Raw genomic sequence first — 27,350 nt, 5'->3', positions numbered from 1 at the left:
TCATCTAAGCTGGAAGCCCAGAGTCATCTTATACATAATCTTCTTTCCTTGTCTTCTTCTACATTGTCTTCTCCAACCTGTGCTCTTTCTCAACACCACCCCCCACCACCCATCATCTTAGTTCATGTCTTTATCCCTTCTCATCTAGACAATTGAAATAACCTGTAACCAATTTTTTCTCCTTAACTTACCTCTGCATTGCTACAGTTTGCTTCCTGATTCACATATTTGATATTATCTTCTTGTTCAAAATATGATTTACTCTTTCCATTTGTTTATAGCAAAACCCCTAAGGTTCCTATAAAATTTAAGACCATTTACAACTTGAATCCAGCTTACTTTCCAGCTCCCTTCTTTTAGCTCTCTCACCTACCTCACCACCACTTCACCATGTCCCTTTGCCCTAAAAAGCCGAGAGTTCCCATCATATCGCACTGTTCCCTTTGCCTCACATTTCTGTACCCATGAGAAAGAAAATGTTACTAGAATGTATTTAATTTTTCACATAAAGATGCTATAAATTCCAAGATTATCTTGCACTTCTAAATATTTTCAAGGCATTCAATTTTGAGCACATGGAGTACTATAAATAAGTAACAGTGTAGCTGATGTGTTTTTTACTTTGGGGAATAAAAACACAAAGTGAAAGTTGTATTTACTGTTACCTAAAAAATTAGATAAACCTATATATAATGGCAGACATTTAAAATCATGCCCTAAAATGCAATTTTGGGCTCTACAGCCAGTGACTTACAAAGAGGACGTGCTTAGTGAATATTGAATCGTGCTGAATTCAGATCTTGCATCTGAAGCTGTATCTGATGTCATTACTACATAGATTAAGAAAACTCAATATGGCACTAGCTACTTTAGCAAGATAAGTTCTAGTAAGTAGAACAGGTCAAAAGTACTTAATAGTGGTTAAGAAACAAAAGTATTAACAGTTGTTTTCATATATGAAAGTACAAATCACAAAAATTAAATACTAATATACCTGAAATAAGCAAAAAACAAAACAAAACAAAAGCAGGATCATGTAGGAATTCAGCATAGAATCATTTCTACTATACAACTTGCATACAACCAAAGGGATAATTAAGATGCATATGCATTCAAGCTTTGAAAATGCCAAACAGCAACCCATGAAAATATCGAAATTAGCTCAGTCGAGAGAGTGGGATAGCACATTGTACTTCAAACTCAGTACATATTAGCAATATAAGGAGGTTACCTGACTGCTAGTTTCACTTATGGCTTCTAGGAGTTTTTCAACTGCTGCTTGTAGTTGAGAGCTAATGTGTCAAACTGAGTGCTTATTCCAAGCACTTGGTACCTGAAGATTTCCTCTGCTTTAATTTGTTAACTTTGTACACTTACTGATAACAAATATGTACTACATGCAATAAAAGATTAGGTAATGCCTCTTCAGGAAACTTCACTGTTGGGTTGTAACATCTGCCACAAATGAGTATTTAATGTCAGTGGTGAATAGCCTGTGCTTTTATTATAGCTTAGAGAAAACACTTGGAAAGCTTATCTTCTACCCATGCAAACTCATTTTTTTTACATAAGAAATAAGAATAGTGTGGGTAATGTAGATAACAATGTCCATAATTAAATTAGAACTGCTTGTCAGCCTAATCTTATCCCAGTATTCCTCTTTAAAAAGTAGCAAGCAACAAAATGGTCTTAGCTCCTTTTACTGTGTAGCCAGAGCAGATTATATTGCCCAGTGTTGGCTCAAAAAGTTAGTCATCACCAGACAAATTCAAGCACTTTTCTCTATCCTGTAATCCCAATGTAGGCTCAAAAGTCAGTCTGCTCCCGACAAATTCAAGCACTTATTTCTATCCCTCTGTACACTTGGAACAGCCTACTGCACAATGCTTCTCTTTTCTTGTGATTGTTTATGTGTTTCCTCATTACATTGTAAAGTCGTCAAGGGTTGGAGCCAGATCTTGTCACCTATATGTCCCTATTACTTAGCAAACTCTGCACGGTGGGCATGTAGTAAATTTCTGTTGATAGGTATCTCAGAAATTTTTATCAAAGAAAAAAATACTGAATTACCCAAATAATTTCTGCAAATTCCTGTTAGCATAACATTTCTCATTCTTTTGCTTGGTTATTGAATAATATTATATCCTATATTTGCATATTTTATTTGTTTGGTTGCAATGTTATTTTAAAAGACCTTACAATTTCCATGATTTCCAGTGTTACTTTGATTTTGTTTTATAACTTTAAAAAAGTATGATTATTATAATTAATTTATGCCTTTAAAATACTGTTATTCTAGTTACAGATGAATCCATTCCCTCTTATTCTGGAAGTGATATGCCAAGAAATGACATTAATATGTGGTCAAAAGTAACTGAGGAAGGAACAGAGCTGTCACAACGACTCGTGAGGAGTGGTTTTGCTGGAACTGAAATAGACCCTGAAAATGAAGAACTTGTGCTGAACATTAGCTCTCGACTACAAGCAGCAGTTGAAAAACTCCTAGAAGCCATAAGTGAAACTAGCAGTCAGGTAACCTCCTTATATTGCTAATATGTACTGAGTTTGAAGTACAATGTGCTATCCCACTCTCTCGACTGAGCTAATTTTGATATTTTCATGGGTTGCTGTTTGGCATTTTCAAAGCTTGAATGCATATGCATCTTAATTATCCCTTTGGTTGTACAAAAGTTGTATAGTAGAAATGATTCTACACTGAATTCCTACATGGTCCTGCTTTTGTTTTGTTTTGTTTTTTGCTTATTTCGGGTATATTAGTATTTAATTTTTGTGATTTGTACTTTCATATATGAAAACAACTGTTAATACTTTTTGTTTCTTAACCACTATTAAGTACTTTTGACCTGGATCTTGGCCAGTATTAATGCTGTTGCTGCTACTTGATACCATTGTAAATTATGAGCAGTTTAGTTAATGCAACATAGTATTTGTCTTTTGAGGAGCAACATGAAAAATGTTAAATAAATCAAAAATGGTCAGTGGTTCCAATAGGCTACTTGTTTTTAACAGGCTATTAGAGAGAAACTTCTCCAAAATTTGTTAATGCTGCCAATAGTCAAGCGTGTGGGCTCCGCCTGAAACATTCACTTCCCCAGGCCAAGACCACAGCTCATAGCAGCTGTCTGCTTATGTGACCAGGTAGTGAAGTACAGTAGGAGTCTGACCATGGCATTTTCCAGATTTTTCCCAATTTGTTAAATACTAAATCCACACTGTGTTATTTAGCTTCTACTGTATTGTTGTAATTTAAATATCACTGAATGGGTCACAAAAGCTTTGTGTAGAGCAGTAACCCTACGGCAGAGACTTTTCAAAGTGCAGCCCTTAACCAGCAATATCAACATCACCTGGTGATATGTTCAATATATAAATTCTTAGGCCCCACCCCAGACCTACTGAAATTGGGAGCCCAGCAACCTGTGTTTTTAATAAGTCCTTTATATGATTCTGATTCACACTAAAGTTTGAGAACCACTAATCTGTGGATTATTAGTATAATGTTCACATTGTTCTCTGGCTTAATTTTGAAGTACTGTACTAACATCTTTTATATAAAATGTTAAGCTAATTGTTGACATTAGGTGTATAATAAGTTATAAAAATCAGATATTTCTTAAGTAAATAATATTTTTCAGCATTTCGAATAGGAGTTTTAAAAACTTTTTCTTTTAAACTAATTTCAGTTCGGTTTTTAATCTTCCATGGATAGATGCTTAAAACCATTGATTTCTTCAGAATAGTCTCATTAATTAATAACTAAAATTATCTTGAACCTGATGAATATTTTTAACAGATTGACACAGAATAATGTGTAATATCTTTGTGAAATAACTTATATTCCACTTTCCTCTTCAACATGTCATTATTTGGTTCTACTTTATAATAGTATACTTCCCTTTAACTTTCTTTTTTTTTTTTTCACTTATTATAACAAAATGTAAAACAGCTGGGAGGCATGCTGTGATATCTTTGTGTTTTCAGTGAAAGAGAAATTCAGGAAAATAGCTTTGTACAGAATACTCTGAGACCAGAGAAGAGAGCAGCATCTGACATATTAGAGTATACTGGGGACCAAGTAAAGTTTACTGTGGGACTTGATGCTTAAGATGAGTCATTCAGTGGCAAAATTTTTGAATATTAGGGCACTGGACAAGAATCTGCCTTATAGGCTGATTGGCTGATTTCATAATGTGTATTATAGGAGTTATTTACTTTAGATATTTTATTTGAGGGGTAACTTGCCCAGTGGTATGTCCAAGTCCATATTATAATACATTTCTTGCAATGGTTTTACCTCTCTTTTGCTTGGACAGGCTACCATACAATCAGGCTTATATTTACTTTATTGTTAGGTTCCTACTGGTTGGGATAGCTTTCATGATAGTATTAAAAAGAATGCTTAAGAGACTGCCGTAAGGCCCTTAGAGAGGTAATCTCTTTAACACAATCCTTATTCAGTAGTCTCTTTGTGGTTCTGCAGAAATGTTATCTTTGAGAGTATGGTTTCACAGATTCTAGACTCCTGGATCAGGTAGAAATCAAAACCATTCTCTTCTTTGGGAATAGTTTTTCAGCAATTAAAGTTTTCCAGAATCCAGAAGTATTATTTAGAGCCATAGGAGGTTATTTACCAAGAGATTCCCCTAGGCCTTGGAAGAAATTAATGGATATGTAATTTATTCCCATGGTGTGATTTTCACTATAAGAAATTTTCATGGGCTTCCTAATACTTGTTTTTAAGAATTACAACATCAAAGCTACATGCTTCTATATTTTCTCAAGAAAAGGAATCTGAGGATGAAACAGTAGTATAACTTAAGATTTTGTTTTGTCATTGTTGTGTTTGAAACATAACTGTAATCAAAATACTGAAACACATTTTGCCTTCAAGTATTGTCCCCAGTATGCTCAGCATTGGTCCAGGCTCCGTCAGGGTAATGTTTACAGGTTATAGGCCCTCTGTGAAATAACTTAGAAAAATAGGGAACAAATCAAAGTCCAAAAGAGAGCAACAAAAGTGTTTTACAGTTTGAAGAAAATAATTTATGAAGAAAGGTGGTTAAATGGTTTGACATTATTTGATTTAAGTAAAGCTATTTTGTTTAGGAAACAACTCTATGCTGCAAATTAATAGCCTTCAAATATACATTAAAATCTCAATTATCTGAAACCCAGGGATAATAAGCTAGTCTGGATAATTAAAAGTGTGTTCTTCTAAGTCATATTATAACTATCTTTGATTGCAAGAAGTTTTATATGCTTTCTAAAACAGAGGGGAAGCAAGATAGAATATAATTTGAATTATTCTAATTCAGTCACCTTTCTGAACATCAATTAATATATCATCAGTTAATATTACTGTTGTTACAAGGGCTGTATGCCACTATCCTGAATCACCTTTCTTTAATACTGCTTTTTTGAGTCTTTTTTGCCCTAATTTTACTCTATTTTCTTTGTGTAAGCTTCTTACCTTGACCTGTGTTCCTAATATAACTACTTACTTACAGGTTTTTGTTTTACATGGATGGAAGCAAGTTTTACATGCTTCCAAAAATGGGTGAAACAATAGACTATAATTTCAATTATTTTAGTTCCAGGTCATCTTTATGAACATGAATTAATATAATATTCCATCAATTAATATACTGTTATGAGGACTCTTGGCCCTATACTGTGATCATCTTAATCTGTTACTTTTTTTGGTCCATTTTTCTCAGTAATTTCTCTCTCGTATCTTTGTAGTTAGTTCTTATCCTGACCTAAATGTTACTGTTTATAAAGGGCTGTTTCTTACTTACAGATTTTGTTTTTGCTTCAAATAAGAGAATTTGGATATCAGATTATCAAAACAAACTGTAGTTTGCAGAGGGAGCAGGGAAAGAGTATTTTAAGAGGTATTTGATAGGCTAAGCGTGGGTCCCCACAGTTCATAAAGCTGAGCAGCTGGGATATTGACAACTTCTATCTGCCAAAGCCCCACTAAAGTCACATTTAGCTGCAGCAGTGATAAGATTAGTCCTCTATCTTGTATAGGTGTTTATTAGGGTTTCTTATGCAACCCTCCAGTTAGCCTGTGAACGTGCTTTGTTAAGACACCTTCACAGACTAACTGGAGGGTCGCATAAGAAAGCCTAATAAAAAAATTTTATTGCCTAGTCCAGACTTGTAAGAGGCAACTGCCCCTCCACAGGAAATACATTCCATTTCCCTGTAAATTCTGGCTTTCTGTAGAAAATGTAGTTTTCTCTGCCCTAATTATTAGTCTACCTACCGTGAAATGGTTTGAGTACTGGCTTACACAACTTTATAGTGTGAGTCACTGTAGAATGGATTTGTGTTGGTATTACCTGCCTTCTTTAGCATGCATTTTTCCATTTAAATAAAGGCTTTGTGGATTTAGGATATTTAGTTACTGGATAGAAAAACACCAAAATGAGGGCTTTTTCCTTTCTTTAAAACAACTTTCATTATTGAAAATCTTTTAATATTAAAAAGTAAGTTGTTGATCTAAAATTCTGAGTGGCTTACTTATTCACCGTTGCCCAGGTTTCTGGAGCTACCCAGAGGCTATTATATATAACTTGGGCTTTTAAAGTTTAGTCAGGGTTCATAGGATACCTTAAGTGGTATAGTTTTCAACTATTATATACAGTGCAGCTTTAAAAAGAATTTTTTCCTTAACATGTACTCCATAAACAATATGAAAATAGGTTATAACTGAAATGTCTATATTTAGTTTTAGTGGCTGCTTGAAAGATGAGTAATATTTCTAAGGAAATAGCAAAAGTAAGTTTTTAATTTTCCAGAAATAATTATGGTTATTTTATATACTTGAATAACTTATTACTACTAATGTGGACTCCAACATAATTAATTTCACATTTTTAAATTAAAGCAATTTTTTAATGGAATGGAAAAACACCAGCTTATCTTACAGACATTATAAACTTGTCTAAATGCCCTTTCAAAGTCGTGACGTGGAACTTGGATCCTGTCTGGCAGGCTTTTTTGTGGGCGTATTAATTCACATTCCACCTGTCAGTGTACCTATAGGTAAAGACATTAAACCACACCCTCTGTTCTGACCTTTTCCTCAGGGGACACTGACTAGAATCCTTTGGCTCAGCATGAGAGGCTACTTGAATAGCTCAGTTCAAAAGAGCTTTTCCTTTTGAATAGAATGAAGCAGCAAGAGCAAGGGAAATAATGTTGCAACTGGATTTCTCAAGACTGCTACTATGGAGATTTCAAACTTGACCTTCCCTGCCAGGTTCTGCTTTGAAGGCTTAGTTATTACTACAGACATCGTTGATACTAAAAGCAGTTTTATTGCTCATCTAATTAGATGTTTATATTTTTATTTTTCTCTTCAAGGACTTAGTTATGCTAGTTTAAAAGGTGTTTTTGTTTGCTTGCTTTTTGTTTTTTGTTTTTTTTGGTTTTTGTTTTAGTTTGGGTTTTTTTGAGGGGGGATGAAGATTGATAAGAGACCTAAGTTTTTTTAGATTTTTAGTTTTTTTCCTGGACTTTCCCTTCCTTTTATTGTGCAGTTGTATGAATTAATTTTATAATGTTTATTTGGTAGTGCTAAAAAAGGAAATTTTTATACTGCTATGATAGATCTTGATAAACTAAAAAGAACTTTTTAATGTACTAGAAAACTGATAAAGCAAATTAGGAAGCTTGGCAGCTATATCTTCTGAGATGGATTCTTATAGCACCTATTTGGCAACTGTCAAACTCAGTGGCTCATGGTTAGAAGAGCAAGATGAAGACATTTATGAGGTTGAGTCTCGCGTGCCTTTACCACATCCTTTTCCTCTATGTGAACATTTGGATGAAAATAACTCAGTAATTGTTAATACTTCTATTTTCCATATTATTCATAAAAGAAACGGACATATATTAAAGCTTATTTCTAAAATTTCACTGCCTACCCCTCCTTATTCAGTAAGTATAAAAAATATTCATTTAAACACTATAATGAGAAATTAAATTTTCAGTGTCTATATTAATGCTAAATGGGATAGAACCTTGTTTGATGTGTTACTATTCATTCATCCTAGATGTATTTAAGGGCTAAATTTGGTCTGAGTTCCAACTTGGCTATGTTTTTAATTACAGAAAGCAGAATGAGATAATATTACATTTCTCCAATGCCAGGCAGGTTGTTTAAAAATATCTTGCTTTTCCTTAAGATTCTTGCTTTTGTATGTTTGTGATGCCCATCCTGAATAAGAATGGAATAATTATTATATTTGAGAGACTGGGTATTGTGATACTTATAAAACAGCTAAGTGAATTGTCATTGAGCAATTAGGAAATATTTACAATCATGATATATTGGATGTTCCAGACAAGGAAAAAAGGAAGCTTGGGTTCTAATTTTAATATTCTTAACAACCTAAGGAACTTATTTTTTGTTTTTAATATGCCTCCTAATCTTGTGGAACAAGACCCCTTTCTGCTTTTTATATGAAATATATTTTATAAACATTGTTAAGGATAAGTGTTTAGCATAAAGAGGCTTGAATATTTAGTATTTCAGGTTCACTACAAGTTATTCAGTATAACTAAAAGTTATTCAGCACTTTTTATGACTTTCATAGCTTTATCCTGTACTAGTTAATATTTAACAAGCCAAATGGTTTTCAGAATAGTTTTGCTACCTCTTTTGCAACTTTTATATTAAAGTGACAGAATATTAACTGATACTTTACATGTACTTTTAATGTAATTATAAGTTTCTTAAATATTTGGGAAATACTGAATATTAAATTTTATATACTTCATATTGTTATAGATATTAGAAATAAACATACTCTGAATGGAAGAAGATTCTTTATTAAGTATTTGGATGAACATTTGAAGGGTGTCTCTTATCTCCCGATAAAGTATGAATCTCATCTGCTGTAATAAATGAAATTTTTTTGCTAAATTTACTATATTTGATTGTTCCAACTTTTTTGTTGTATTTTATAAAACTGAAGTTTTTTCTTGTGGTTTTATGATAAATATTTAAATGGATTATAAGCCTGGTTAAATCTTGTCAAGAAGTAGAACATGGAAACAAAGACTTATTTAATTTACTTACCTAAAGCAAGCATTTATTTTGTTGTAAATCCTTTGTTGTATCCCTATAGTAAATTTGAAAAAGGAAAAAAAATGCATATCCTTTTTAGTCATGTGTATTTACTAGATAGTCATTATGTAATGAACAGAAAAAAATGACATACGTGTATATAAAAGCAATTGATATGTTTTTAAAATATGGATTGTGACTGTAAATTCAGGAAGTAGTTGTATATAAATTAGTTCATACTTTATTATGTGTCTTTATAATAAAAGTTAATGATATTAGTTATCCACACTTAAAGGAAAAACTCTTGCCAACTAAAAGTAAAAATACTCCTTTTGAGATAACATATTACGGGTATTTTAGGAAATAATTTATAATTTAGAATGTAGGATTAATTTTCTATTATGAGTCTTAAATGTGTATTCATATTAATTTTAAACACGTTATAAGTGATATTTGAAATATCCTATTAAAACAAGAATAATCGTATACTGGATATTTTGGAAATTGATTTAGAGTGGCCATCAAAAACTATAGTTACTCTAAAATCCATTTGCTATGACAAATGCTGCTCGGATGTGAAAAGCAGAAGTCTTTAACAATAAAGTATTATTTAATATTATCATGATTTTGTAATACATTTTCGATATGTGTCTATAAATTAGAAACCACTACATTTGATCATATTTTAAGCTTAAAATGTAGTAATATCTTTTTAATGCACAAAGTACTTTATATATAAATTTACAAATTCTTATGACTTTACTGTGAGCCTGTTATTAATATATGTGATGGTTTTTTGTTAAAATTTTTGGACTAAATACTAGAAACATTTGAGTTCAATTTTTTCCCATGTAATTGTTTCAGTAATAACAGATAAGGAGGTACTAATATTCAAAAGCTCAGAAAACTAAGGCAGAGACAGTAGTTTTCTGCAATTTCACAGAGCTCATTTAGTAGCAGTGATCAAGAGAGCTTTGGCGTTAAGCCTCCTATCATCTTAAAAAATTGTTTAAGAATATAGTCAGTATGTGCTATTGGTAGTATTTTAAGGAATCTGTGTTTATGGTTAATGTCTGTGTATTGTAAGGTTTTGAAAATAAGCTGAATATTCATAGGAGCTTTAGATGTTTCACAAATGGACAGAAATACAAAGCTTTTAGTTAAGTACATGGATTATAAATATAATTTCATTTTGTTGTGCCACTATGGTTTTGTTAATTGATGCCACTGTATTAATCATGTATTATTAGTCCCCCACAGTATACAACAGATACTGTAGGAGTCACAATCCATAAATACTAAATGTAAAAAAGTTTATCATAGACCATATAGCTACATAAAATTCTTTGGCAAATACAGTAAATGCCTGTGCTTTGTTAATTTTATATCTTCTTTTATATGATAAACTACACAGCCATTGATTTAAAGTGGCTTATATCCAAAAGAAGCATATTCTTTTGTTCAGTAAAGCTAGAATATGTCACTTTACAGAAAGTTGTGCACAGCCAATATACATGTCTCCTCTGATTTATCCTGCCTGCTAATCTTAGCATGCACTGGTAATATCTATATGACTACAATTCAGTAGTATCTCTTTATTTTAAAATCCCCCTTTTTTCCAGCTTTAATGGGGAATGAAACTAGTATTTCCACACTTTATTTTCTTTTATGTATTGTTTCCCTCTTTGTTTAGCTTGAACATGCGAAAGTTACACAGACAGAGTTGATGCGTGAGTCGTTTAGACAGAAACAAGAAGCAACAGAGTCCCTTAAGTGCCAAGAGGACCTTCGAGAGCGCCTTCATGAGGAGTCCAGGGCCAGAGAACAGCTAGCTGTGGAGCTCAGTAAGGCTGAGGGTGAGCAATTTGCCATTGACAACTAAGGGTACAGAAATTTCAGTCTTAAAATAGAGACTTTTGATGCACAGCCAGGTTTGGAAGCCGTCAATCCAATTTAGAGTGACCATTAAAAAGTACTTGTGGTTTATCTTCAAAGTTCCTCCAAGCAATTTTTAAAACTATATATATATATTTAATTATAAAAAGAATTTATAGAGTTACAGAAAATATTAATAATTTCAGAAAATACCAAAAAGGATGGTGGTGACTTGTTACCATAATCACACCATCTTAAGACAACCTTTGTAATTTAAAGATGAGGAAACTGAAGCTTAAAGATGTTACTAAATTGTTAAAGGGCACCATTACCATTAAATGGTGATTCCAGGCTTTGAATCTCTAAAGCCCTATGCTCTTTTTAATTCTTCTCTGCTGTTACGGGTGTTGGCCTTCTAAAATTACTTAAAATACCAACTTTCTAATTTTCAAAATGTGATTCATTTCACAAGCATCTAATTTGTATTAAGCTTTTCAGAAACTTATTGTTTATATCTGTTTAATAAAGTGAGTTACACCTACGTGATGTGATACTTTAGTATAGCAAAGTATTAGAAAATTCAGAGAAATTTCATGTTTATGCACAATGGTAAACAACGAAATGTCTGCATTGACCATACCCTATTAAAGGTTGATAGTTGTTGTGATGAGCAGCAAATTCATTCAAGACTTTTAATAGGTTGGAATGATGGAAAGTTTTGCTAACAGTACACCTTTTGTTGTTTATATTAAAACCTAGTGGTTGAATCTGAAATGAATAATAGTTCTATTTTCTGTTAATTTTATTTTATAGGTGTCATTGATGGCTATGCAGATGAAAAAACTCTTTTTGAAAGGCAAATTCAGGAAAAAACTGATATAATAGATCGTCTTGAGCAGGAGTTGTTATGTGCAAGTAGCAGATTGCAAGAATTGGAGGCAGAGCAACAGCAGATCCAAGAAGAAAGAGAATTACTGTCCAGACAAAAGGAAGCTATGAAAGCAGAGGCAGGCCCAGTTGAACAACGTATGTATTTTCTGAATTTGTATGAAACATTCCACTGATTTTATTTATATTCTTCAAAGGCTTAAAGTGGCTTTTTTCCTCTTTCAGTGCCATTATTCATATATTTTATAGAGATTTGAAAAATTATAAGAAATCTACCTTATAGATAAATGTCTCATTAGCCAATCATGTGGAATTAGGTTTGTTTTTTTTTTTCTTTGTCTTTTTCTTTTTCCTTAGGCAGATGTTAACAGGAAAAGATAGTTCTTCATTTATCCTCAGACTTCTGCTTCAAGAGAAAGCTGCAAATAATGAGGCAGGATATTTTTTAAATTGTATAAGGTTTAGTTCTAATAGCAGAGAAGCAGCAAAAATGTATACTTGGATTAAATATCTAAAAGCACTGATCTGGCACTAGTAATGAGCAGGTGGAGGGGATTTTTGACTTGCAAGCAGAGTAGATTTAAAAAGGTCAGTGGCTGGTAGGCTGACATCTAGTTTAATCTAAGTAGGAATTCAAATAATACTTAAATGTATAAGTAACCTTTCATTTTTCATTAAATAAGAAATTAAGTAATATCTTGAAGTGAAAGTTTGTTTAGCAGTAAATGTCAGTCTTTGTAATGATGGAACTTTAAATCCTGTTTACCATGTCCTCTTTGATGTTACACATGCAGTTGGATTTTTAAATGTTTTAATTTTTCACTTATTTCATTTTATCAGTTTAGAAATACAGCATACATTTTTGTAATATAGTTAAGTTTCTTCCGGCTGCTCAAATTAATTAAACAGGTTTAGTTTGGAATTTTTAATGTGGAAAGTATATGTCATGCAAAATATTCAAGAAATACTGGAACTTCTCAAAATATTACCAGTGATAATCAGTGTCTTCAACTCTTGCTTTTGATACGTGTGTGTGCATGTGCATTATCCCATTTTAGGAAGTGGGAGACATATAAATTATACTTTTGTTGTGTCTTTTTTTGTTGTTTTTCTCTATTCTCCTAGGACTAGTAGATGCTGCAGTCGATGCAGCAGCGGGAGCAGGTGTGTGTATACAATTGCATGGCCAGTGTTTGGGTGGTAGGCTTGAAACTCCAAAATGTGGGTGACCTCTGGATTTTCAACCAACTAACATCTCTAGTTTTGCAGTGTTGCTGTTGTTTCATACTTACAGTTTTTAACAACAACAAAAAAACTTTTCTTATGCTAAAAGTACAAATTTTCATTGAAATTAACATCTGAGATTCATACTGACCATCATCTTATGATGTCTGTTTTTGCATAGAGCTTAAAACCATTTTGATTTTGTTTGTTTGTTTGTTTGTTTTTGAGATGGAGTCTTGCTCAGTCGCCCAGGCTAGAGTGCAGTGGTGTGATCTCAGCTCACTTCCACCTCAGCCTCCTGAGTAACTGAGACTACAGGCGGGAGCCACTACACCTGGCTAATTTTTTGTACTTTTAGTAGAGATGGGGTTTCACCATGTTGGCCAGGCTGGTCTTGATCTCCTGGCCTCAGGTGATCCACCCACCTCGGCCTCCCAAAGTGCTGGGATTACAGGCGTGAGCCACCGTACCCAGCCAGTTTGATTTTTTTAAGAAAACATTTAATAAATATATTAAACTCTTTCAATCTATGAGTTTTTAAAATGTTCCTTCTAAATCAGGAAGTATGTAAGATGATGGTAGCAAAAGATCAATAAAATTTAATAGAGACTTTTTGGTTGATTTATTTTTGTATTAACATCTAATATTAGTATTGTTTTAAAAGGAAAGCTGTTTTCTAGAGATTCCTAGTCCTGAGTACAATGTTGGCATACCAGTTAATTTAAAGACCCTAGGGATGTGTTCTTTCCATTTTCTTCATTAGAAGATTGTTTTATTTTTACTATATACACTGTTATATTAATAATAATAGCTAACACATAGTGCTTACCATACCTCAGACACTCTTCTTTACATATATTCACTCATTTAATGCCAAAATAACTCTAAGAAATCAGTAATAATATTATTCTCAGTTTACATATAAGGAAACTAAAGGACGTCATCATAATTGTCACATGGGAGGTAAGTTGGTGAGCTAGGTTGAGCCTACAGTCTGTTCTTAAGCACTACACCATACTGCCTTTCATAAATGTCAGTTTTCCCTTGATCCACATACATGTGACCATGCAAAAGCAACTCAGGAATATGGATCTAATAAGGAGTAAGGCTAACAGGAAATTTCAATTATAGCTGTATTTGTATTTCTGTAACTCTTAGACTTGCCTTGGTTAAAGATTTACAGTGTTTGATCTTCATGTTTTTTGTGTATGCAAATAAAATTGACTTTATGGGTTTGGAATGAATTGCTTTTTGCCTGAGGTGAAGAGAGTGGTGAGTTTTTTCTGTGCTTGAATTTAATTGGACTTTGTTCTTTGCCCAATAGTAAAAATAGATTTTTTTTGGTCATTTGCTATGTTGTTTTCACAAAAAATATTATTTTTAGTGACAGGACATATTTTTGTTAATTCTGCGTAATTTTATTAATAGCTTGTTTATTTATATAGAAGTATTTTAATATAATTTTGATATTTTCATAAGAGAATATTTACTTTCATGTGTATTTAAAATTATTCTCAGCCTTTTATTTCATGAAGGTAAAATTTGGACATAGTTATCAGGGATTTCATTATCATAACATCATTAATTATGATTTAATTCAGTATACTTTGTATTAATGTACAGAATTACTACAGGAGACAGAAAAATTAATGAAGGAAAAACTAGAAGTACAATGTCAAGCTGAAAAAGTACGTGATGACCTTCAAAAACAAGTGAAAGCTCTAGAAATAGATGTGGAAGAACAAGTCAGTAGGTTTATAGAGCTGGAACAAGAAAAAAATGCTGAACTAATGGATTTAAGACAGCAAAACCAAGCATTGGAAAAGCAGTTAGAAAAAATGAGAAAATTTTTAGATGTAAGTATTCTCAAGTTGAATATTGATTTTTCTCAGTAGAATGTTCTTTGCTAGTATACTAGGCTATGAATTTTAAATCATGAAAAGACTGTTGAATTAGTTTTTCAATGTTTTATTAGGTGTCGATTCTGCTAATTGATCAAAAAGTACTATTCCAATCATTAATTTTTATTATACAGCACTCAGAATTAAAATCAGTACATTTTATTATGTATTGAATTATACATAATAAAAATTATGAATAAGCCCCACTAGTTTACGTTTCCAAATTCAGATCAGAAGCTTATTCTAGTTTTTTATTTAACCACAGGGTAAGATAGGCAAAGAGATAATGGGCCACCACTGTTTCACCTGTAAAAGATACACACAGGTAACAGTGTGGCCTTGGAAATGGGCCTGGAACAGTGGTCATGCTGCCATTACTCTCTTCCAAAAATATGTTAAATCTCTAATTTCACATTTTTTTTTCCTTTGAGATTTCACTTAAACCTGATATTCTCTTCATAGATCAGAGAATCAGATTCTTACTCATTTTATAACTTTAGGCATAAAACCTAGATTAGGATTCAAGAAACTGATTTTCCAAACAATTTGTTTTATTTATTTTGTTTAATGGCTAAACTAACAGTGGAATTCCTCCTTTGTTCCAAAAAAGGAAATTCATTTTAAGGTGAATATTTTTTCATCCTGTATTTAATATTACTTGAATAAAAAAAGAAATGTACTTCAAATAATATTTAGATACTAATACTTGAAGTTTTGTTGAGGAGCCCAAATAGGTTATATGGCATATAAAAAATAAAATGTTGGCTGGGTGCGGTGGCTCACATCTGTAATCCCAGCACTTTGGGAGGCCGAGGCAGGCGGATCATGAGGTCAGGAGATTGAGACCATCCTGTCTAACACGGTGAAACCCCGTCTCTACTAAAAAATACAAAAAAAAATTAGCCGGGCGTGATGGCGGGTGCCATCAGGAGGCTGAGGCAGGAGAATGGCGTGAACCCGGGAGGCGGAGCTTTCAGTGAGCCAAGTTTGCACCACTGCACTCCAGCCTGGGCGGCAGAGCGAGACTCCATCTCGAAAAATAAATTAATTAATTAAAATTAAATGTTATCTTTTAAAATTTTTGTGGTTTGGGATATTCATGGTCATCAGTCCTTTGTCTTCAAACAAAACTAACATGTATCTAAAGGGGAAGTAAGAAATAATAGCTTCACTAAATACTGTTTCTTCAGCTACTGTCATTATTATTATTATTAAACTTTTAGGAGCAAGCCATTGATAGAGAACATGAGAGAGACGTATTCCAACAGGAAATACAGAAACTAGAACAGCAACTTAAGGTTGTTCCTCGATTCCAGCCTATCAGTGAACATCAAACTAGAGAGGTAAGAACTTTACTGACATTGCCCACTTTACAGTAATTTGTATCAAGTGTAAAATAAGATGCATATCATTAAAAACTTAAAAGTGGATTCTTTCTGTTGTATGTAAATCTTCAAAATCAGAAAACTTAATATTACTTAAGCAAGAGAAGGTAATTAACCCTAAAAATTGTTGGTATTGAAATTTGGAATAATTTCCACCTGCTTATGTCTTTCCCAATTAAATAAACTCTGTTTTACAATTTCTTTATTCCCATTCCTAACAAAAGTGACCAAAAGAGTTACCTCTGTTCACTCTTTACTTTCCCATTTCCTATTCTGTTATTAGTCCACTCCAGTGAAGTATCCAACCCTTGTTTCTCAGTAGGGTTATACTTTCTACTCCATTTAAATTGTTCTTGTGAAGGTGACCCAGAGCCTGACGGCTATAGCTAATATCCAACTCTGTCTCCATCCTACTCAACCATTCGGAGGCATTTATTGCGGCCTTCTGCCATAAATACTTCCTTCTCTTGGTTTCTGTGACACACCTACTCTGCTGGTCTCTATCCTCTAGTCTTTGTTTCTCCTTTTCCTACCCAACATAAATGATGGAGTGCCCCAAAACTTACACTTGGGCCTCTTCTTATTTCCTATTTGTAGCCTCTTCCCAGGCAGTCGTATATAAATGACTCCACGTCTGTATTTTCATCTGTGACATCTCTGTTAAGCTCCAGAATTGGATATCCAGTGCCTACTCTGTCTCTGCTTAGATGTCTCAAAATTAACATGTCCAAAAGAGAGTCTTGATTCCTGATTAGCCACAACCAGAGAAAGACAAGCATAAAACATTTTCCTTCTTCATCTCAGTAAATTCTGTTCCTTCTAACCTGCCCCATTGCTGAGAACTAGAATCAGCCTTGAGTCCCCTCTTTTTCTCAACCCCTACTTCCAACACATTGATGGGTCAGATTGCACTACATCTTTCTGTTCTTTGCACTTTTGTTCATCCTCCTAAATCCCAGTTGTCATTTGTTTGCCTGGATCCCTGTGGTAGCCTCTTAACCAGTCTCCTGCTTCTCCTTTTTCACCCCAACTACCTATTTTCCTCATAGAAACATAGTCAAAACTCCACATTTACCAAATGAATGCTACATAAATGAGAGAGGATTCATTGTATGAATACCTAAAGATGGCTTGTCATGGTGATAAAGACATTGTGTTTAGCGTAAGGCAATCCCAGTTTGTATCACGGCTCTGCCATTTACTAGGTAATGACAATAACTACGTCAGTTAACCTCTGAAATCTCTGTTAATTCATTTCTAAAATAGAGATCATAATAGCACCCACATCATAGGAGTGTTGAGCTGGCACATAGTGAACACTTTAGTATTATTTCTGAAAACAATTTTTATTTTGAATGTAATTTCTAAACAGTTTAGTGGATTTCATTTCTCTTAAAAGAAAACCAAAGAAGTACAGAGTGCCTATAAACTCCTTGTAATAAAATGTTATCTACTAGAGTAGTACAAAAGTTATCAGTCTCCACAGTTTCTAGTTATTGCCCCATTTCTGACAAACATATTTTCGGCTTTTAAAAAATAGTCATTTAGGGACCGGGCGCGGTGGCTCAAGCCTGTAATCCCAACACTTTGGAAGGCCGAGGCGGGTGGATCACAAGGTCAGGAGATCGAGACCATCCTGGCTAACACGGTGAAACCCCGTCTCTAATAAAAAAAATACAAAAAATAAGCCGGGCACGGTGGCAGGCGCCTGTAGTCCCAGCTACTCGGGAGGCTGAGGCAGGAGAATGGCGTGAACCCGGGAGGCGGAGCTTGCAGTGAGCCGAGATCGAGCCACTGCACTCCAGCCTGGGCGACAGAGCGAGACTGCGTCTCAAAAAAAAAAAAGTAGTCATTTATTGTAGTTCAAAGAATATTTAACCTGTCATTTCCTATTATGTCGTTTTCTTTTACTTGAAAGGTTGGCCTGCTTCACTCATGAAACTTTTAAGAAACTAACAAAGATGTGCATGTTTGATTTTTTTTTTTTTCTAACTGTTGCACCATTTTATTGTACCTACATTGTTGCCTTTTTTTTTTTTTACCTTACTCCAAATCTTAATCAACTTATTAAAGTTTCTCCTCAGCAACTTTTTTTTTTCCTTTTTTTTCCTTTTTTTTCTTTTTCTTTTTAAAACCAACTGCATGTATCAGTGGCTTTATTGCTATCATCCTTGAACCTGAAATTATAGTTAAGCTTACATTCTTTTAGTGTTCTGAGAAATAACTGTTGTTTTTTAGATAATTTCCTCAGAATATTTCACTGAAAAGAAAAAGTAGAATTTTACTTTATTTCTTACCATCACATGTTGCTTTTTTTAAAGTAAGCTTTCCTTCCTCACTTTCCTTACAGTACTACTAATCCTTCCTGTATTCTTCTGTCACAGAACCATTCACTTGAAGGGATCTCCATATTATTCTTAGGGAATAGGTCTTGGCACACATCATTATTTTGGTTAAAGGAGAAACGAAGACTAGAGACACTTAGGGAAACCCTCAAGGTGCGCAGATCCCTCTCACTCCCCTTCATCCTTGTCTCTTTCCTGGGCTGATGGAATGTATAGATTGAAAAAGCTTTCCCAATGACTGTTTTCAAAATATAGTCCATAAAAGATTTATTTAGGTCATTTTATCTCATACAAGAGTAAATCAGTACTCTGCAAATTTCTCATCTTTATTAGGATTTAGTGTGGTTGTGCCATTAGATAATTCAGCCTTATGAAAAATGCATTTTTCCCCTCTTCCTAGGTGGAGAAAGTCTTAGTCTTAAGAGAAAGAACTTTTTTTAAAGGATTACTTGAAAGCAATATTATTTGTGATCTACTAGCGTTGCTTAATTTTTTCAACTTGTAAAATGTCACCTTTGTTGAAGACAATAGTTGCTATCTTTATACAAAGTGAAATTAGCATAACATTTAAAAATGCTTTTTGGAAAAAAAATTTTTGAAGTGAAGATATGTTTTATATGCATTGAGTATTCTTTAAAATGCTTGAGAGAAGTGTTTCAGATTTCAGATATTTTGAATTTTGTAATATTTGCATTATACTTACCTATCCAGCAGCCTAATTTGAAATGTGAAATGCTCCAATGAGCATTTCCTTTGAGCATGATATCAGTGCTCAAAATGTTTCAGATTTTGACCTAGGCTTGTTGGTGTGCATCTGTAGTCCCAGCTACTCAGGAGGCTGATGCAAGATCGCTTGAGCCCAGGATTTGAGGCTGTAGTGCATGATGATCGTGCCTGTAAATAGCCACTGCATTCCAGCCTGGGCAACATAATAAGACTCCATTTGTTAAACAGACAAACAAAAAAGTTTCAGATTTTGTAGCATTTTGGATTGTAGATATCCAAAATGAGAGGTAACTCAACGTATACTAACTAGCTTGCTGAAATTTTTTTTAATTAAATTTTTTTCCTCTTATATTTCAGGTTGAACAGTTAACAAATCATCTGAAGGAAAAAACAGACAAATGCAATGAGCTTTTGCTCTCTAAAGAGCAGCTTCAAAGGGATATACAGGAAAGGAATGAAGAAATAGAGAAACTGGAGTTCAGAGTAAGAGAATTGGAGCAGGCGCTACTTGTGAGTGCAGATACTTTTCAAAAGGTGTGGCATTTTATTTGGGCTAACTTTATTAAGTGTTTTAATGAAGAATGCTCTTAAATTAATTTGTCGACTTCTTATAGGTATTATTACATAATATGTTTATGTCTCTGTTGACATCATAACCATTTCTGTTTGTTCTTATTTCCAAATGTTGCTTGCATGTCAGTCCTGAGAAGGGAAGAGTTTTTTGTTGTTGTTGTTGTTTTGTTTTTTTGAGACCTAGTTTCGCTCTTGTTGCCCAGTGTGGAGTGCAATGGTGCAACCTCAGCTCACCACTACCTCCGCCTCCTCAGTTCAAGTGATTGTTCTGCCTCAGCCTCCCAAGTTGCTGGGATTACAGGCATGAGCCACCACACCCAGCTGATTTTGTATTTTTAGTAGAGATGGGGTTTCTCCATTTTGGTCAGGCTGGCCTCAAACTCCCAACCTCAGGTGATCCACCTGCCTCAGCTTCCCAAGTGCCAGGATTACAGGCTTGAGCCACTGTGCCTGACCAACTTTTTAATTATTCGCTAATTAGAAGTACACTTTCTACTTCTAATTGGAGAAACAGGATTGCTGCTTCTCAAAAAAAACAAAACAAAACAAAACAAAAAAACAAAAACAAAAAAACTAGATAATCAGGATTTAGTTTATGAAATTTTGAGAAAATTTTTACATATTTAAAGGTAGAGGACCAAAAACAGTTTGGAGCTGTAGAAGCTAAACCAGAATTGTCCCTAGAAGTACAACTGCAGGCTGAGCGAGATGCCATAGACAGAAAGGAAAAAGAGGTAAGGAGTTTATTTTTAAATGACACAGTGTGGTTTGAATTATTTTAAATCAGTTACCTTGAAAATATTATTTGAACTGAATGGAGTTTATGATCTAAAACCAGTCGAGGCTGTTTGTCAGCTCAGTGCCAAAACTGACCTTGAACAAGGCAGTAAACATGTGAGTAAGCTGATGGGAAAGAAGAGTGCTCCAGATGGAATAGCCAGTGTAAAGGCCTCGAAGCAGGATGAAGTTCGGAGGAACAGGAAGAAGGCCAACTTAGCAGGCATGTAGAGGGTGGAGAGACATAGTAGTGTTAGGACAAAAGGCAATATCCGTTTTCTCATAACCATAGAATAGATACTGAATTATTGCTGCTTTGCTGTGTGGTTTTTTTTATTATTATTATATTGCCCCGGGAGATTATAGTGCTATTTTACAATATACAGAATATGTTCTTAAAACAAAAGAGTAATAGTAAATTTCTTTAATAGTAAAACAATTATATAAAGTTCTCCTTTGTTTCTCTGCCCCTTCTTCCAAAAAACTAAAACTTTACTTTCAGAACAGTGGTAACTTCAGCTTCCTAATGTATAACTTACTTAAGCCTTTGTCTACAAATAGTTTTTTAAAAACATGTCCTACTCTACATTGTCTAGCTATATCTTATCATTTAAAATGTTTAAAATTTTTTAAATTACATTTTTGTCTCTAATATTCTCAGGACACTTACTATATTTTAACAAATAGTTATGAACTTAAGCTGCTTTGAAAAATATAAGAATGATTTCGATATCAGCTAAAACTGTAGCTCAGAAAACTTGTAGATTAGAGGAGAAAAAAGGCATCTATGTAAGTGACTATAGTTGAAATCATTTCCATAAGAAGGATTATTTTCTCACTATCACATAATACTGAGTAATGTTTATCTGAGAGGCTCTTATTTATTTTGATTTTTCATTTTTTTGTGGGAGGTGGGGAGCACTTTTGTTTATATGTAACTATTTCTGTGTTTCATAGAGTTAACATTTAAAGATTTCCCTTAAACTGAGTAAAGTAATTATATGTTACCTAAAAAGACAGACCTTCTAAACCGTACCCAAAGCAATGATAGTTGACTGTGGATAGTTGATTAACCTTACTGATTTTATATTTTTATTATCTTTTGAATATAATATAGCACTGCTATCTTGAATTAAGTATCTAATAACTGTCTACCTTTTACTCAGAATCAGAGTTGTTCAAAACTATGAGAAACTTTAGAGGGCATCTGTCAACTGACTAATGTTTTTTACAGATAAGGAGAGAAGCAGTCAATGAGTAAGTGGTTAAACTGACAGCTGACCCTAATAACAGTAACAAGTACTTTATCAAAACCCATTCACCTGCCGGTAACTGGAGACTGAGAGACAGGAATATAGAGTTAAAATGTCTTTTATTGAAAATAACCTCTTAAGCATTTTTTCCCCAGAAACTAGGCAAATGCTTTTAGATATCTGATGGAGTATAAAAATAAGATGTCCCTATGTATCATGGTATTTGAGATACTTTACTCTGAGAGCCTAGATTTGTATAAAACACTTTTTAAGTTTATTAGAAATTTAGAAATGCAGGATGAATAAAAAGAGAAGAAAACTGCAAAAGAAAGGAGTTTTAGAATTATAGGAGGAGGTAGTAAATGGGGAAAGGATTAGAAGGATTTTAGAAAAAGATACATTCAATAGGTTTTAGCTCTCTGTAGAGCTAATGAGATCTAGCTTACAGTTCACAATAATAAATAATAATAGTTAATTTTGTTGGCCTCTGTAATTAGTACTAAGTATTTTAAATGCCCTTTTACCATTAATACTTACACTCTTCCCCAGGATAGGCTCTGTTTTCTCCATTTTACAGATGTGTAAACTGAGCCTTAAGAGAGGTTAAATAACTTGATCATGGTCACACCTTAAGTGGTTGAAAAGGAGTTCCACTCAGATTTCTGTGAGTCTGAAGCCCTTGTGATACTATACTGCCAAAGCATTGGGGCCTGTTTTGTCTTGTTGGTGAGAAGTATTAAAGACTGCCATTCAACATTTAGTGAGCTCTTAATGTACGTGTAGCACCAGTATCCAATTGTAAAACCAGCACTGGACATCAAGGAATCTACTGTGTAATTAAGGAGACATATGTACATTTGAAAGAGATAAAAATACTTTTTAAAAAAGAAAACAGGCCAGGCGCGGTGGCTCACGTCTGTAATCCCAGCACTTTGCGAGGCTGAGGCGGGCGGATCACTAGGTCAGGAGATCGAGACCATCCTGGCTAACACAGTGAAAGCCCATCTCTACTAAAAATACAAACGAACAAACAAAGCCAGGCGTGGTGGCGGGCGCCTATAGTCCCAGCTACTTGGGAGGCCAAAGCAGGAGAATGGTGTGAACCCGGGAGGTGGAGCTTGCAGTGAGCCAAGATCCTGTCACTGCACTCCAGCCTCGGTGACAGAGCGAGACTCCGTCTCAAAAAAAAAAAAGAAAACAAAAATAGATGCAAATTAATCCAAATATTAATTTCAATTATTAGATAAATTAAACAAGATTAAAACAAATATTTACCAGCCTCTGTTTTTAAATCTTAATGTTCTTCTGGTTGTGGGTGGTTGTAGGCTCAATAATAAGAGAGCCTCCTGGTGCTAAACTAGAGGCTGACTGAACAAGAGGAAAGAATGTCCCATAGTGTCATTTGGGGGACTTGAAGTCTCTGATATGATGCCTGAACTTCAGCTACTTAGAATAGGAAAGTTAGTGCTTTAGACCAGTGCATTTCAAACTTCAATGCACATGCGAATCACCCAGGGATCTTGTTAAAACACAAGTCTTATACAAAAATTAACTCCAGACAGATTAAAGACTAAGACCTAAAACCATAAAAACCCTAGAAGAAAACCTAGACAATACCATTCAGGACATAGGCATGGGCAAAGACTTCATGACTTAAAAACCAAAGCAATGACAACAAAAGCCAAAATTGACAAATGGGATCCAATTAAATGAAAGAGCTTCTGCACAGCAAAAGAAACTATCATCAGAATGAACAGGCAACCTACCGAATGGGAGAGAATTTTTGCAGTCTATCCGTCTGACAAAGGGCTAATATCCAGAATCTATGAAGAACTTAAACAAATTTACAAGAAAAAAACAACCCCATCAAAAAGTGGACAAAGGATATGAACAGATACTTCTCAAAAGAAGACGTTTGTGTGACCAACAAACATATGAAGAAAAGCTCATCATCACTGGTCATTAGAGAAATGCAAATCAAAACCACAATGAGATACCATCTCATGCCAGTTAGAATGGTGATCATTAAAGAGGAAACAACAGATGCTGGAGAGGATGTGGAGAAATAGGAACGCCTTTACACTGTTGGTGGGAGTGTAAATTAGTTCAACCATTGTAGAAGACAGTGTGGCGATTCCTCAAGGATCTAGAACCAGAAATACCTTTTGACCCAGCAATGCCATTACTGGGTATATACCCAAAGGATTATAAATCATTCTACTATAAAGACACATGCACACACATGTTTATTGCAGCACTGTTCACGATAGCAAAGACTTGGAACCAACTCAAATGCCCATCAATGATAGACTGGATAAAGAAAGTGTGGCACATATACACCATGGAATACTATGCAGCCATAAAAAAGGATGGGTTCATGTCCTTTGCAGGGACATGGATGAAGCTGGAAACCATCATTCTCAGCAAACTAACATGGGAACAGAAAACCAAACACCACATGTTCTCACTCATAAGTGGGAGCTGAACAATGAGAACACATGGACAGAGAGAGAGGAACATCAGACACTGGGGCCTTTCAGGTGGTGAGGGGCTAAGGAGGGGATAGCATTAGGAGAAATACCTAATGTAGATGACAGATTGATGGGTGCAGGAAACCACGATGGCACATGTATACCTATGTAATAAACCTGTGCATCCTGCACATGTATCCCAGAACTTAAAGTATAATTTTTTAAAAAAGATTAAAAAGGAATATATAATAGAGTTCATTTCCTATCTGATTACTGTAAAACAATAAAATGAGTCAAAAGTTAAAAAAATAAAACACAAGTCTGGGGTGTGACATGGCATTTTGCACACCCAACATGCTCCCACATGATGCCAACTCTACTGCTCTTAAGACCACACTTTGAATAGCAAGGCTTCATGTCACAAAGTTAACAGTTTGGTCATAAACTGTTGTATAAAAAAAGGAAATTTCATATGAGGTAGGGCAGCAATTTGAACTTAAATAACTATTTATGTGTTGATTTTAAAATAATACCTTGTCATCAGAGTAGTTATAGAAATGTAGGAATAGTTGTAAGTACTATGTGAGATCACTTTGAAGAAGATATAATCATTACAGTTTCCAACAACCTGATAATTATTTATGTTCAGTCATTAAATGTATTTCAGTGTCTACTGAGTTTAATAACCAGTGTTACAGAAAAATTTTTAAGTGTAAGTCTTAGACATTAGTTATTAGAAGCAGGATAAGTGATAGTTTAGAGTGGAAGATTCAGAGATAAATTCCCAGGTTCAAAAGCTGGCTTCTCCACATACTTACCATGTGGCCTCAAAGCAAATTACTCCTCTCTGTGACGTCCATCCTCATCTCTAAAATGGGGATACTCAGAACAGATCTCATAAGGTTGTTACAGGGTTTTAAGAAATAATACATATAAAGCACTTTGTACAGTGCTTAGCAGTAAACTCTTTACAAGTGATGGCTATTACTACTAGTATTGATACTGTTTAGGAAATACTAAGCTAACTGGTTTTTAAGGATTTGTCAGTGTTCAGATATGGTTCTCAGTATGTGATTTGTTAGTGTGTAATCAGCGATGCCCTCTTTCAGTTTCTAAGGCAGTAAATGATTTATAGGCTGCTTTCTGAGCCACTTGTCACTAAGTGCTGCTGAGGACAGGCTCTGTTGCCTTAGATAACAGAGATGCTCCTGCATCTTAGTTTGCTTTTTGATCAGCAGTTTTGATCATGAGGTAAATACACATTTGGAAATCATTCATTCACTTTGTATTAAGTAGCAACAAACCAGTGAGCTAAATGAATATTACTGTCATCAACCAAAACCAATTTTTAAACATAAAAATAACTGAAGGGGGCCAGCCCCTCCACACCTGTGGGTATTTCTCATCAGGTGGGACGAGAGACTGAGAAAAGAAAGAAGACACAGAGACAAAGTATAGAGAAACAACAATGGGCCCAGGGGACCAGTGCTCAGCATACAGAGGACCCACGCCGGCACTGGTCTCTGAGTTCCCTTAGTATTTATTGATCGCTATCTCTACTATCTTGATGAGGGGATGTGGCAGGACTATAGGGTAATGGTGGGGAGAGGGTCAGCAGGAAAACGTGTGAGCAAAGGTCTCTGTGTCATAAATAAGTTTAAGGAAAGGTGCTGTGCCTTGATGTGCATGTAGTCCAGATTTATGTTTGACTTTACACAAGCGCCTCAGTGCAGTAAAGAGCAGTATTGCCGCCAGCATGTCTCACGTCCAGCCATAAGGCGGTTTTCTCCTATCTCAGTAAATAGAATGTATGATCGGATTTTATACCAAGACATTCCATTCCCAGGGACAAGCAGGAGACAGATGCCTTCCTCTTATCTCAACTGCAAAGAGGCCTTCCTCTTTCACTAATCCTCTTCAGCACAGACCCTACATGGGTGTCGGGCTGGGGAATCATCAGGTCTTTCCCTTCCCACAAGGCTGTATCTCAGGCTGTCTCAGTGGGGAGAAACCTTGGACAATACCCAGGCTTTCTTGGGCAGAGGTCCCTGCAGCTTTCCGCAGTGCATTGTGTCCCTGGGTACTCGAGACTGGAGAATGGCGATGAGTTTTACCAAGCATACTGCCTGCAAACACATTTTTAACAAAGCACATCCTGCACAGCCCTAAATCCATTAAACCTTGAGTCAACACAGCACATGCTTCTGCAAGCACAGGGTTGGGGCTAGCGTTACAGATTAACAGCATCTCAAGGCAGAAGAATTTTTCTTAGTACAGAACAAAATGGAGTTTCTTTTGTCTTCTTCTTTCTACATAGACACAGTAACAGTCTGATCTCTCTCTTTCCCCTACAAATAACTAATTCTTAATATTCATCATTCATTTCAGTCTCTAACCATCAAAAAGCAGTTGCTTTACCATTATTGATAATCCATCCTCAAAATGATTAAATAAATTTCTGTTGTCCTACCTATAGGAGCTATCTAATTTTCTCCTGAATTGTGTAATTCATTTTCTCTAAGGTTTTTGTAAATCAGACCTAAGGATCTCTTGGTCTTAGTTTCTATCTTGGCTTCCTTCTGCTTAACAAGCCACATGGCAGCCAGGCCTTTTAGTGAGTTAATTAGATATTTTTGGACTACATTCAGTCTTATACGGTGGCTAACAAAACAATTCTACAGCTTTTCTAGGCCTTTTGATAGCAAATAAATGTAACATAAACTAAGATTTAATATGTGGATTCTTTCCCTTCCTCCTGTGACTCCTTTCTGCTTCAGGAGAAGATACTTACATAGGAAATGGCTCCTTTTATCCTTTCTCAGAAGGTTT

At 34.6% G+C, this 27,350-nt stretch overlaps 1 protein-coding gene across 16 annotated transcripts in view; it reads left to right on the top strand.

The window, feature by feature from the left end:
* Positions 1-27,350, top strand: part of AKAP9 (A-kinase anchoring protein 9) — a 172,350-nt gene that overhangs the window by 111,452 nt on the left and 33,548 nt on the right. For 7 of the 16 annotated variants that reach the window (XR_012432694.1, XR_012432696.1, XR_010585188.1 and 4 more), the window contains 7 exons: positions 2,300-2,532; positions 10,797-10,959; positions 11,792-12,004; positions 14,714-14,946; positions 16,215-16,334; positions 19,805-19,981; positions 20,650-20,754. Coding sequence is in view for 5 of the 16 variants with exons in the window: in XM_005550256.4 (XP_005550313.3) it covers positions 2,300-2,532; positions 10,797-10,959; positions 11,792-12,004; positions 14,714-14,946; positions 16,215-16,334; positions 19,805-19,981; positions 20,650-20,754 (1,244 nt within the window). In the remaining 11 variants the exon portion in view is untranslated. Of the gene's footprint in view, positions 1-2,299; positions 2,533-7,140; positions 7,972-10,796; positions 10,960-11,791; positions 12,005-12,991; positions 13,031-14,713; positions 14,947-16,214; positions 16,335-19,804; positions 19,982-20,649; positions 20,755-27,350 lie in introns of those variants that run through there. The other 9 variants (XR_012432695.1, XR_010585187.1, XR_010585185.1 and 6 more) reach the window with 4 other exon arrangements.

The sequence above is a fragment of the Macaca fascicularis genome, chromosome 3 (genome assembly GCF_037993035.2).
Source record: "Macaca fascicularis isolate 582-1 chromosome 3, T2T-MFA8v1.1".
Lineage (NCBI taxonomy): Eukaryota > Metazoa > Chordata > Mammalia > Primates > Cercopithecidae > Macaca > Macaca fascicularis.
This window is presented reverse-complemented; position numbering and strand designations above follow the sequence as displayed.